Source organism: Trachypithecus francoisi, unplaced genomic scaffold (genome assembly GCF_009764315.1).
Source record: "Trachypithecus francoisi isolate TF-2019V2 unplaced genomic scaffold, Tfra_2.0 Lachesis_group10, whole genome shotgun sequence".
Taxonomy (NCBI): Eukaryota; Metazoa; Chordata; class Mammalia; order Primates; family Cercopithecidae; genus Trachypithecus; species Trachypithecus francoisi.
In genome coordinates, this window is record NW_022681455.1 from 67,503,319 (window position 1) to 67,518,040 (window position 14,722).

The window sequence follows — 14,722 nt, forward strand, 5'->3', positions numbered from 1 at the left end:
TTGTCTTATATTTTACTGTTTACCTGTCAATTACATATCTTATCTGTTTTAGGTATGACTTTAGCCTTTCCAGCCTCAGTTCATGATTCTCTAATTTGCAGTAAAACATTTCAAATTTTGTACAAAAATGAAGAGGTTGTTTTAAATGATGTTATGATCTTCAAAGTAAAAATGTTATTGGATGAAAGAAAGGTAAACGTCTCTTTATATTAATTTATATAAATATTTTTTGTAATGCCTCAAGGTGTTATTTCTAACTTTCTATAAAGATTCAAAAAGTATCTCATAGTGTAATTTCTTTTCAGATTGAAGAAACCCTTGAGGAAATGAATTTTTTATTATCCTTGGATCTACACTTCACAGATGGAGATTATTCGTAAGTAGCTAATCAAACAATTAAAAAACCTTTAGGCACTTATGACTGTTATTTGCTATTATTAGATTACCCATTTTCTTCTTAAAATTCATCCTATCCCTATCTTGTCTTGAACTGTGTGTGTTTTCTGGGGAAACTTCATGAAAATGGTTTGGCCAGCTCTCTTTTGCCAATGCTAAATCCATGATCTCCAGATAACAAAACCAGAGAAGTTAAAGAAATATGAAACAATTTTTCCTGGCTCCTAGAAATTGCACTGTTAATACCACTACCATGAGGCATTTAAATGTAATTGAACTCTTTTCCACTCTATCACTGGCTAATGTTTCCTGATGACATCAGTTATGCTTTCTTAAGGTAGTACTTTGTTGATATTCTGAGAGTTATCAAGACTGATGACACATACTTGACAGTTGTTGTAGTTCATTTCCAGAACCCTTGAGGAAGTTTTAGGATTGGCTACCTCCAACTTACCCACACACCTGGACATGCAGTCATATGTTTTAGGGACAAATTTTGCTTGTGTTCATTTAAAACAAGAATCAGAGGTTCACTTAACAATTTTATTTACGCGAGTTTTTTCCCCCATCTCAAATGTAGTTTTAGCAATAATTCTCAAAAATGATATATAAATTCAGACTGCATGTGGGATAAGTAACTAAAAAGTCACGTTACTAAAAGGGCCTACTTTAGATGTCCTCTTCACTATCATGAGAAAAAAGTTTTTTTATATGGTAGTTACTGTCCCTCTGTAATACTTGTTCATTACAAAGAATTTTGTAAAGGTTTATTGGTTTTTTTTTAACCAAGTCAGAATTCTTTAAGTGGAATAAGCTGAAATGAATTGGTAGTTCATTACCTATAGATAGTTACAATGTATGGATGGAATTTTTTTAAGTGTAATTAGATATAATTTTCATGGCATGTTTTTTAGTATGTATAAATCTAATGACATACTAAATATCTACAATAAGATATGTTTTACTTTTTAAAATAAACAATAGCCTGTTTGTTTTTGAGCAGCACTTAATAAAATTTTGTGGAGTAAAAATAATTTGAAATATCTTTTGGGATTTATTATAATAGTATGTGACCTATGTTGTACTGCAGCCTTGTAATAACAGTATTCTCTATGAGGTAAAATTTTCTTTAAGATGAGATAAACTCCTGAAGTATCAAAAAGGATTCATTTTATAGGGATATTAGTGAAAAAATAGTTCATATCATGGACTGATAGAAAACAATAGGTGGGATCTGATTATTTTCTCAATTGGTATGTTTCATATTGCTTTCTAATGCAAATTTGATGCTTTAAAAATTACTTTCGGCCGGGCGCGGTGGCTCAAGCCTGTAATCCCAGCACTTTGGGAGGCCAAGATGGGCGGATCACGAGGTCAGGAGATCAAGACCATCCTGGCTAACACGGTGAAACCCCGTCTCTACTAAAAAATATAAAAAATTGGCCGGGCGTGGTGGCGGGCGCATATAGTCCCAGCCACTCGGGAGGCTGAGGCAGGAGAATGGCGTGAACCCAGGAGGCGGAGCGTGCAGTGAGCTGAGATCCAGCCACTGCACTCCAGCCTGGGCGACAGAGCAAGACTCCGTCTCAAAAAAAAAAAAAAAAAAAAAACTTTCATTCAAAATTTTTAAAAAGTAATTAAGTAAATGGTTTATATAGTTTCAACTACTCTATAATATATTGGCCTTTACTAAATATTTAATACTTACATGCTAATTGTTCCTTTTTACAGGGCAGATGATCTGAATGCCTTGCAGCTAATAAGTAGCCGAACACTGAAGCTGCACTTTAGCCCCCATAGAGGCCTTCATCATCATGTTAATGTCATGTTTGATTATTTCCACCTTTCTGTTGTGTCTGTTACAGTTCATGCATCATTGGTTGCACTACACCAGCCACTAATAAGGTAAATTTGACTAATATTTTTGTATTAAGCCATTCTTACACTGCAATAAAGAAATACCTGAGACTGAGCAATTTATAAAGAAAAGGGGTTTAATTGGGTCATGGTTCTTCAGGCTGTACAGGAAGCATGATGTTGGCATCTGCTTAACTTCTGGGGAGGCCTCAGGAAACTTAAAATCATGGCAGAAATCACAAGCGGAGCAGGCATCTCACATGGCCAGAGCAGGAGCACAAGAGTCAGGGGAGTTGCTACATACTTTTAAATGACCAGATCTCATGAGAACTCACTCACTATCATGAGGACAGTACCAAGAGAAATGGTACTAAACCATTCATGAGAAATCTGTCCCCCTGGTCCAGTCCCCTCCCACCAGGCGCCATTACAACATTGAGGATTACAATTCAACATGAGAGCCTTCTTAATGTAGCATTTTTTATTTTTATAGTGAAAACATGTACTTTCTAAAGATAACTGAAATAATAAGGACTTTAAAAATTATAATCAAAGTCAAGAGTATGGGAACATTGGCTTGATAACTTTTTTATTACAGAAGTATGAAGCCATCTTTGTCAATCCCAAATAAATTAACAAAGAAAAAATACAATCTGGAAATAACCACACAACATTGTTTATTCTGTACCTATGTTTTGTGCAATGTTATACTATAATTACACTGGAAAAGTATGTGAATTTTTTCTTATTTTTCTTTGCCTCTTATCCAGTTAAACTAATTTTATCTTCTTAATTGTACATCATACAGTAATTCTTGCTTTCCAAGTTATTAACCAATTTTATGAATTTTTACTCAGCCTTTTAAAACTATATCATGTACCATTAGTTCAAAGGTATATAATATTCTGTATCATAATAAATGCATTGAGACAATTATTTTTTTCTGTTCACTTCCATGGATAGACAGATTTCTTTCGTTAATGTAAAAATACAATGGAAGGTCTTCAGTTTTTACATCATCCTTGTAGTATGGGCAGCAGATGGATGCTTCAGATCAGTAAATTATATGAAAGTCTCCAAATGTATTTGATTTCTAAACTGTCTGCAATTTCCGATGCACATCTGATTCTGACAATTAATATTAGGCAGGATGCTTAAGGGATATGATGGTAAGTTGATTTATCAGAAAACTAACTAGATCATTTTGCAAAATTACCCTCAGAATTTCTGGAAGCCCAACACAATTTAACATATTGATCACAGGTAATAACCTCCTGTGGCATATCTTTACATTGTTTTAAAAACTAATTGAAAGCTTCTTTCATTCTGTTGCTCTCTCATCTCTTGCATGTAGATCATCTTGAGCTAGTTCCTTTTAGAGCACCAGGCCAGGAAGACATATATTTCACCTGATGACTTGTTTTGCCTTCTTTATTCTATAGAAAGATCTATAACTGGTAGTTTTGCTGTCTTTTTTTTTTACCTCCTAGGCCTTTGAGAGGTTGTGCTAAGTTATTATAGCTTTTATAAACAGGAAGGTGTTTTTTATTACATACATAATTTTATTATAAGCTTAAAAAATTTTTGGAAGATTTTCTGAAAGTATGAATGAAATTTTTCTAATGAAGTATGTTTTTTTGAAATATAACTTTTAAATAACATACAGTATTGCTTTTATATGATTATGTGTTTGGTTTTAATGCTGAATGTTTATCTGTTTATAAAATATATTACTCTATTTTTCTAAATCTCTTCTTTTTGAAGTTTTAAGAAGAATCTCTAATTAAACTGTTTTAACTATTTCTTTTTAAGACTTACCAAGATTATCTTCATAAAACTAGCTGTATTTCTCTCCTGAAAAATGCACAAGCAATTCATAGGAGGTTAGCTCAGGTTATTAATGTTGCTTTTTAAGGCCCTAATTAAACAGAGTAGATATTCACATCACCATCATAGTGAGTTAAGTATGTGCTTCTTGCAATGCAGCAATTTGCCATAGACTAATAGGAGAAAGGGGCAGCTCATCTCCTAGAGACCATTTACTGGAAGAACAAATTTTTGGCTCAGAATCAGAAGCCAAACCGTTGGCTCTGGTTAGTGACTAGAAAAGAAAACAATATGCCTGTAACAGCTGAGGTTGCTGTTCTTTACCTAGCTGCCATGGGCCCTTATATCTAACTCTCTCTTGCTGCTAGAACTTCGCTGTAAAAGCAACAGCATCTTTACCAGCCTTTCTCTACCTGTGAATGAAAGGTCAGAAAAGGAAAGGGGAAGGGGAAGCTTTTTGCTGGTGGTGTGCTGGTAAAGGGGTCATATCTGAGGGTAACATTTCCTACTCTATATTCTTCGACAGGTTTTTCCTGAAGTTTTATTATTGGTGGGGTTTTCTTTATCCTCCAAAAATTGAAAATTTTTAAATTTATAACATCTTTTAAATTTTTATTTTTATTTAAAACAATTTTTATGGTCAACTCAATCTATAGACATTGTATCACTTAAAGTAAGTGGCTTAGAATTTCTTTCTTTGCTTGTTTTTTATTTGAACTATTTCTTGTATTTGAATTTTTTAAGTACAACTTTTATGACAGTTCTGAAAAACACATTATAGCAAGTGGAATTTACCACTTATTTGAGACTCCCTTCTTTGCTGGGATATAGACATTTCACTTTTGCAAAGCAAATGGATTTTACAAACAAAACCTGCACTCTGCTATGGCAAGATTGTTTTTCTTTTATGTCTTTTCCCTTTTGCCAAACTGTCAAACAGTTCAAATGCTTTGTCCTACTTTATCTCAAATATAGTTGTGTGTGACTTTTCAACATTCTAACAGAAATATGCTTCTTCCTCTATGGAATATAAATGTTAATACTAACAGAAGTAATTCATATAATATGTGATTGATGGTGCCTTGAAGCTGGAGGCTGGAGGATTGCTTGAGACCAGGAGCTTGAGACCAGCCTGAGCAACATAGCAAGACTTCACCTCTACAAAAAATAAAAATTAGCCAAGCATGGTGGCACATGACTGTAGTTCCAGCTGCTAGAGACTTGAATAATAAAAATTATTTTAATAGAGCTTATAGCCTTTTAGTAAAGAGAATAAAGGGAAAGAAACTTATTTTTGAGAAATAGAGGCATCAGGTAGATTTAGTAATTTTTGTTTTTCTACATTTACATGGGAGCTCTTTATTTCTGTAAATAGCATTCATATTTTATTAAGTGTTAACATTGTAAATTTGGTAACCAGTTCCGACTTTAGGATTTCCAAATTCAAGCTTGGCTTTCATTTGTTGTTTATCCACTCTAAATCCCACCATGTTTTGTCTTTGATGTTCTTTGAGACTTCCAGAAGTCTAATTATAGCAAGCAATGTCAAACATCTAGCCCTAGTTTTTTAATATTAATTTTGTTTTTTCATGATTATTCAAATTATTTTTTAAAATTACTTTGGGAATACTTTAGAACTCATAAACTTGCAAAACCCTTGCTCTTCTATTCCTGTAAGATTTTCCTTTGTAAATATTTAACTTGCATTCAAATAGACTCTTATGACAGTAATAATATAATACTTCTTCCTCCAGCTTTCCTCGCCCTGTGAAGACAACTTGGTTAAATAGAAATGCACCAGCACAAAACAAAGATTCCGTGATTCCTACTCTTGAAAGTGTGGTCTTTGGTATTAACTACACAAAACAGTTATCACCAGATGTAAGAACTGAATATGTTTATAAATGTTTTCCGTATTTTAAAAGAAGTGTTTTTTAACTATTTTATCTATGAATGATGTTTTCCTTTTTTTAATTATTTGAGCTCAGCAACTTATAGATCTAATTAAATATGATCTTAAAATATTGTTTGGTTCTAATTGTCTATTATGAAAACGTGATACTTCAAAATGTTACCAGATTTAGTGGATAGACATCTTTGACAGCCTGTGCTCTTTAACTTGTTACTATTACCCCTTGGTCCTTTAACAGAACTGGTAGAAGTATCCCAAAGGCGTCTTTAAAGAACAATTGCGAGAGCTGAGACCCAGGGTAGAGTAGCGCAGGCCAGGCGTGGTGGCTCACACCTGTAATCCCAACACTTCGGGAGGCTTAGCCTGGAGGATTGCTTGAGGCCAAGAGTTTGATGCCAGCCTGAGCAACATGGCAAGACCCCACCTCTACAAAAAATAATGGAAAATAATGATGACACGTGCTTGTAGTCCCAACTGCTAGGGAGCCTGAGGCAGGTTAATCGCTTGCGCACAGAAGGTTGAGGCTGCAGTAAGCTGCAATCGTGTCACTTCACTCGAGCCTGGGTGACAAACTGAGACCCTATATCTTAAAAAAAGAAATTAAAAAAAGCAAGAGTAGTGGAAGTACAGCTATTATTATAAAAGAAAAGGGGACATACTATAAAAGCTGAGTGTGCTTCAGTCTAAATGTAATATAAATAACATGCTATCAAAAATAATAATTTAATCTACTTGTTATAAAAATCCACGGTAACTGAAATTACTAGGGCCACATTTCATGCTTAAATTTATTGTTTGAACAACTCTGAAATATTACCAAATTTTTTATATGTATTAGAATAAATTTAGTTGACAGGCGGTTAAGTATTTTTTCTTTATTTTTCCAAGTTTCAAATGTAACATTTTGTATTACTGACACTCTGTATCCTACATCTGTTTCTTGTTTAGGGTTGTAGCTTCATCATTGCAGACTCCTTCCTACATCATGCCTATCGTTTTCATTATACACTTTGTGCCACTTTGCTGCTAGCCTTCAAGGGATTGCACAGCTACTTCATTACGGTAACAGAAGAGATTCCCTCTTGTCAGAAACTAGAACTGGGTATGTTAAAAGTAGCGAGACCTATCCTACAGTTCAAATCATTCTCTTCATTCTTATATTGCTAGCTATCAGCTTTGCCATAGTTTTTCTGTACTAAAACTATAGTGTTTGTGTGCTTCACTTTACTTCTCTCTCAATTCCATCTTTTTCTACCTTGATAATCACTTTTTGCAGCTTAAAAATGTTTTTCAGAATGCTAAAAAATAACTTCATGCTAAATTTGAAACGAGTCTTTTAAAAATAACATGTCAATATACTGTTCCTCTTAAAATATAACCCAAAAACATGCTAGAAAGCAAATGTAATTGTCTGCAGAATAATAGGAAGGTAAATTAAATCCATACTTCCAAATATTTTACAGTCTAATCAGATTGTAGGTACTCAGGGCATTTTTGTTTACATTTGATTTTATAATAGTTATCTCAGATCTCAAATTCCTTTCATATTGTTTTAGGGAATAATAAGATTACTTACTTTTTTAACATTTTAAAAATCATTTAAATTGCTTAAAAAAAATCAAGCTTCAGGTTGTATCCAAAAGTAGTACCCGTATATATTTGTAGTACATAATAAAAAATCATATTGCCTTGATTTTGTATACCATTTGTAGTTTGCAAAATGCTTTTACATATATTATTTCACAGAAGATAAATTATTGGGATTGGCAAAATAAGTTCTTATTCAGACTTTTTATGTCAGTTTTATTAGCTTTTATTTTCAAATATTGGCTAATAGCTTATAGAAATATATTTTCATCTTTTTAGAATATATTGTTTTATAATTATGTTTTTTAATAAATCATAAATTGCCTTTTAAAATTTACTGAATCAGTATTCTTTCTTTATTCCTTTGTTCCTCAAGGATTTCAGTCTTTTAACAATATTAGTGCACTCCCTAAAGTAGTCACTGTTACCGAACATGGTTCTTGGGTTTGAGACTAATCAGACTACTTAAAAAATTGTGTTGGATTACACAGGAATTGCAAGAAAGTGTAAGAATTTCTACCCCACTTAAATTCAGCTGTGAGAAAATGCTGGCTATTGTGCCACTATCAGCAACTACTCCAGTTTAATTAATTAAGTCCATTATTCTGTCAGTTCAGCTCACACTTTCTTGACTAGACATAGATATCACTAAATTGACTATTTAGAATTCTTGATTCAGTAATCCTAATGGTTTCATAAATACACAAGCAATAGGAAAATGCGTTTGTTCTTTTTTGACCATGTATTCATTCTCAAAACAAAAATGGTAGTGTGGAAAAGATAATCTTCTGATCATTATTCTCTGAAACAGTCTCTATTTTCCTTGCTACTTTATGTTCTTAGAATTCCTGTTTCCCTTAGGAAAATTCTATAGACAGCCACTACCTCAAATGTAAATTTTTTAAAATATTCTCTTTTGAAAATGAAGAATCAGCTGGGCACGGTGGCTCACGCCTGTAATCCCAGCACTTTGGGAGGCCAAGGCGAGTGGATCACGAGGTCAGGAGATTGAGACCATCCTGGCTAACACGGTGAAACCCTGTCTCTACTAAAAATACAAAAAATTAGCTGGGCATGGTGGCAGGCGCCTGTAGTCCCAGCTGCTGGGGAGGCTGAGGCAGGAGAATGGTGTGAACCCAGGAGGCGGAGCTTGCAGTAAGCCAAGATCGCGCCACTGCACTCCAGCCTGGGCAACACAGCAACAAGACTCCATCTCAAAAAAAAAAAAAAGAAAATGAATCATTTATAGAATAGAGCTAATTTAGGCTATCACTTATCCTCAATGGAAAATTATGTTTCACATATCTTTAGTGGTGATTTGGAAATCAAAAACATTTTTGTAGAAGAATTATATTACAAATTTTAGTTAGATTTAATGACCAGACCACAAAACTATTATACTACCATATTAATGAAGGACAGTATCATGTGCCTGAAAAATAGTGTTATGAAAAGTAGTGATGTAAAGCTTAAAATCCATGTGTAATATCATTTCTACAAAAAAAAAAAAAAGTTAATAGTTTTGATGTGGAAGGCTACAGTAGATTCAAGAAGGCATTATCTTTTGTTCAAGAGTGCACATGTGAAACCATTTCTGTCACGTACTTAATTTGGGCCTACAAACACAAAGTGGTTTCCATTCACATGGTAAGGAGATTGAAGGGAATCAGATATGGTACATGTGTCAGGAAGCAAAGGTGAGATTATCCAGAAGACAAAGGGTGGAAAGGATCTCTAGGAACAATGGGTGTTGGGGAGCCCTGGCTTAGACAGTGTTAGCAATTATTATTAATTTTTCAGTCTAACTTCAGTATGATCATGTATTCATAAGATTTTCAACTTTTTTCTGGTGAGGATGTCTTTTATGTCATGTATGTTACTTTGGGCTTAGAGATGTAGTATAGGAAGTATCATAATAAAAGTGCCCTTATATTTAATTTCAGAAGTTAATTACAAAATGATTGTCAACTTTATTCCAAATTATTTGCTTAAAATATTTTATCAGAAAATAAAATTCTAAAGCAAACCCAGACTTCAGTTTTAAATAAGTATATGATAGAAATAAAATTACTAGTACCTTACACATAGATTTACTTAAAACATATTTCTTGAATGAATGAATGAAATAGCACAATACAGTTTTCATTGTTACTTGAAAAAGTGTAGGCATCAACATAAAGCTTAACAGTTTTCTAGGGATTTTTAAAATCAAGATTCATCTTCAATAAATATTGGTAATATATTGTGTTGTTCTTAAACTTTACGGTTTATAATTTCCTTTCTCTTTATTGTGAATTTTAGTTTATTCTTGACTGCATCTTGTAAGAAAACATCTAAAAATACTATTAACTATTAAAAATAAAAGTATTTGTTACATATTCTAAACTATCAATGTCTTTTATTTTTATTCTAGCAAAATAAAATTGTGAACACTGATATATTTCTATAATGTACTGTTGACCAAACACCACTATATTCACCAGTTTTAATAAGTGGATACAGAGTAGTTCTTGATTAAAGAATATTTCCTTTTATTACCACTTTTATTGAGTTTTCAAATAAGCATATATTTAAACTTATTAAACTTTACTATGTTTGAAAACTTTTCTAAAATATGTTCCCTGTCTTAAAATAATGCTTGAGTTCCTTTCTGCTTTTTTGCCTTTCTCTTTTCTCCTAGATGAATGATGTACATTTTCTGATGACATATAATTAAATATTGGTTTGGTGCAAGGAGCTCTTACTGGACATAAGAGTCAGGAGTTCTGGAATTAGGTTTGGGCAAGTCACATAGCCTTATCTGAACCCCAGTATCTACACTTGTAACAGCAGGGAGTTAACTCTGAGATCCCTGCCAACCTAAAATTCTGAGTCTAATAAATTAAAACATATTGGATTATGAAATGTTGAGCGACACATACATTTAAATTAAAAAACCAAAAATATATACTCGAATGTACATCATTTGTAATTTTGATAAGCTAATTAACTAACTGCACTATCAGATAAACACTAAGTCTATTATTAACAAGCTGGAAAATTCTAGTAAGTTTTGTTATAAAAGGAGTATAGTAACTAGTGCTGTATGCAATCCTTATGACTAGCCAAGGCCAACATGCAGCTCCTATATGAGCGTCTTCTCAGAAGAAAACAGCCACGAACACAGAAAGACAACCGTCTAGGTACGTTTACAAATAGCTTAAGCAAATGATCCCTTTTAATTAATTAATTAGCATGAAATTTTGCTTTAAATTAGCATCAGATTTCATAAATATATATTTAATAATATAGTATGTTTCCACCATTCTGAAGAACTTACCTTTAAAATCAGTTTGGTCTGTAGATAAATTTTGGTTAATTTCCTAATTTGTAATATTGAAGTTTTTACTTAAGTCTGGAAATGGTAAATGCAAAACTCCCTGGCTTTTTTCATGTGTTTTTTAAAGTTTCTATGAAGAGTACTTTTTCAAAACCATGATTATTACTACAATTTGTTGGTTTAATGACATTGCCTTGAATTTGCTCAGTTATTTTATCTTTGGCTAGGCCTAGTGATAATGAAATGTGATTTTAAAACGAAACCAGGCAGTGTATGGTGACTCACTCCTGTAATCCCAGCAGTTTGGGAGGCCGAGATGGGCCGATCACCTGAGGTCAGAAGTTCAAGACTAGCCTGACCAACGTGACGAAACCCCATCTCTACTAAAAATACATAATTAGCTGGGTTTGGTGGCACATGTCTGTAATCCCAGCTACTCGGAGGCTGAGGCAGGAGAATTGCTTAAGCCCGGGCAGTAGAGGTTGCAGTGAGCCAAGATCGTGCCATTGCACTCCAGCCTGGGCCACAAAAGGGAAACTCCACCTAAAAAAATACTAAACCTAGTTTTCTGCACTGCAGAAATAGAGATGAGATGGGAGGCTGAGGCAGGAGAATTGCTTGAACCCGGAAGGTGAAGGTTGCAGTGAGCCAAGATCATGTCCCTGCACTCCAGCCGGAGCAACAGAGTGAGACTTCATCTCAAAAAAAAAAAAAAAAACTTTCAAAAGAGGAATAGAGAAGAGAAATATCCTATCAGGATCTGGGTTGTATCGTCGTTTTTTGGTTTTTTGGCTTTTTGGTTTTTTTTTTTTTTCAGTCAATTTGCATTTATTTTTTGTTATTCTACATTTAAAAAGCAAAATAACATCAAATCACCACTATCTGGATATGTTGTACATGGTAAAGGAAATGTTCTGATCTTATTATTTTATTATACATTTTCATATATAAGTTAGACTTTTCTTGAATAGCAATAATAATTTATTATCTATAAGTATATTAAAAGTTTTCACTTTGTGTTCAATAAACCATCACAATTACTTTTTTAAAAGATTGTGAAAAGCTGTAGGAATCAAAAAGTGAAATAAAATCAGTATTTATTTCTCAATTTTCAGAGGTATGAACTGAAGGAAGTTAAAAAGCCAAAATCTTTCTCAACATTTCTCAGGTGAAAACTAACTCAGAAATATTTGAGTTATGTTAATTTTCACTAAGACTGTTAAGAGAAACTGATTTTTCTGGTCAGGAAGGAAAAAGAATAGTTGAAAATTTATTGTCATTCTTTTTGGAACATAGTATTATATTCTCATATAAAGTTACTATAAAATTAAAGAATTCATATTATGAAAGTATGGCCATTTATGACATTTTAGCATTTTTTTAGCAATTCAAATATACTTCTAATTTAAACTATTTTATTGCCAGCCTATCAGTTTACATGTGAGCATTCTAAATAATTTTATAGAATACAGTTTAATGTAATAAGAGCTATTTAAAAAAAAAATGGGCCAGATCTTGGTTGGATAGAAAAATACTTGATTCAAAACTAAAACACTTTTATTGAGATATCTTTGATCCTTAAACCTAACATCGTATTGCCATTGTCTGAGCTGTGTTATAAATATTTGTTGAATGAATGGATAGATTTAGAAAATAAATAATAGATACATGTACCCTTTGGCCTAGTATCCCCACTTCTGTTCACCTGTATCATAGAAATAACATACTAGCTAGTATGTAAAGATATAGCTACAAGCATGTTTATTTCAGTATTGTTCTTGGTGGCAAAACAGTATAAACAAAGATCAATGCCCATTATTTGGGCAAAGAGTGGAATACAGAATAAATCATGATGCACTCACATCAAAGAATATTGTGTAGTCATCTTAAAACATGCTTTAGTGCTAGGTACCAGAATACTGTGGGGTAATGCTAAGAGAAAAAAAGCAAGATGCAAAAAAGTGTGCAAAATACATTCCTATTTTTATAAAACAGTGACTCCAAAACTTATATGTGTGTATGTATATTATATTTGAAAAATATGGGAGGATATGCTCTAGACTGTAACCTTGGATTAGTAATAGGAGCCAAGCCCCCCCAAAATATATGATAATAATCACATCTATACATTTCTGTAGAATTGTATAAATGGATATATATAGTATACCTTTGAATAACACCGGAATTGGGGCACTGACCCCTGTACAGTTAAAAATATTCCTGTAACTTTTGACTTCTCCAGTACTTACCAACTAATGGCCTACTGTTCACTGAAAGCCTTACTGATAACGCAAACAGTTGATTAATACATAAAAAGACTAGTATCTACATGTTTTTATGCAATCATGACATATTCATCTTTCTTAATTTTTTCAATATTTCTAGGCTACATAGTTTGCAAGTTTCATATTCTTTCCAAAATATTTATTGAAAAATACTTGTGTATAAGTGCACCTGCATACATCAAACCTGTGTTGCTCAAGGGTCTGTTATATATGTCACTTTAAAAAGAAAAAAATAATTAAAATAGGATTTTAAACTCCCTTAAAAATCTAAGTGATTTTGAAATTATTCTCAGGACTAAGATTTTAAAGTTAAATTATGCTTTTAAACATTCTTTAAGATATTGTTTGCATTGAAGTAGCTCTCACTAGTTATAATGCAAACATACGCATTTATGCAGTTAGGTTCTTCTATGTAAACATTAGAAAAATGTGTCACAACTCTCAAAACCTTATTTTCAAATTTTTAAAACTCAGAGGGTAGAATATGTAATTTCTAAGACTAATTTTCCTGATTTTTTTCTATCACAGGAAAAGATCATGAGTAATGTGAAAACAGATGTTGGTCTATGGGAGTGGTGGTTTTAATGCAGAGTCTGTTGCTGGTTTTTTAGTTTTGGAAAACCCAATATTAGAAGCCACTGGTTTATCTGACCGTGAAATGATTTGTGAAATCATAGCAAATTTCTTTGGTTACCGACAAGTTGGCCAAATTAGTGATCTATTTTTTGGTATATATCAATATCTAAATACAATTTTACTTGTATATTTTGTGAGTTATGAAATATATGTGTTCCATTGATTTTTAGTTAACAACAGAGTATTTGTTGTTCACATTATGTTACTGGGAGGGGTGCGGTGTCCTTGGTTCTTGTTGAAGGAAGAATTCAGCCAAGAGACACACAGCAAGGGTTATGTAGCAGAATTTGTTTAAAGAGACAGTAGTACACTCTGAAAGATAAAGCAGAGCAAGCTTCTGGAGAGAGTGAGCCAGCAGCAGCCAGTGCTGGGGGCCTCTATGAAGAATACATGATTATTCATGAAAGGGCATGAGGAAGTGTCACTTGCAATCATGTTTTAGGCAATCCCCTTGGGCATACACGCTCTGTAGTTGTACATGCTAGTATACATGTTGCTTGTCTTGTTAGCATTTAAAATCTCCACCTAGGGGTGTGTTTTTTACTATTGTAATGAGCAAAAGACTATTCTAGGGTGAGTTATTGGAGGAGTGCACATGCTTCAGGGTTGCAGGAGCCCAACCACAAGGCCAGGTATAGCCAATATAGCCATTGTCCTTTTTGCTGTCAGTGGGCAGCATCTCCAGGACTTCTTTGCCCAGAGGCTCCCTTGGCTGCTCATATCTGGCTATCTCCCTACTCTTAATAATTATACTGTGGTTGTGTTTTACCACATAATTGTGATTGCTTTTTTTAACAAATGTAAATGTTTATCATTTTTATCATGTAGTAAACATTCAGTCTGTCTTACAAATTAGTCAGCTGATGAGTGAATTCAGGGATGTTACAGAATGTGTTCTTGCCT

General features: G+C 33.1%; 1 protein-coding gene across 10 annotated transcripts in view; it reads left to right on the forward strand.

Annotated features, from left to right (window-relative positions):
- The window catches only part of FAM135A (family with sequence similarity 135 member A), a 144,442-nt gene that overhangs the window by 52,538 nt on the left and 77,182 nt on the right, over positions 1-14,722 (forward strand). For 5 of the 10 annotated variants that reach the window (XM_033217565.1, XM_033217570.1, XM_033217567.1 and 2 more), the window contains exons 6-11: positions 53-192; positions 306-376; positions 2,128-2,301; positions 5,835-5,961; positions 6,941-7,094; positions 10,684-10,761. In XM_033217565.1, the coding sequence (XP_033073456.1) occupies positions 53-192; positions 306-376; positions 2,128-2,301; positions 5,835-5,961; positions 6,941-7,094; positions 10,684-10,761 (744 nt within the window). Of the gene's footprint in view, positions 1-52; positions 193-305; positions 377-2,127; positions 2,302-5,834; positions 5,962-6,940; positions 7,095-10,683; positions 10,762-14,722 lie in introns of those variants that run through there. The other 5 variants (XM_033217566.1, XM_033217569.1, XM_033217574.1 and 2 more) reach the window with 3 other exon arrangements.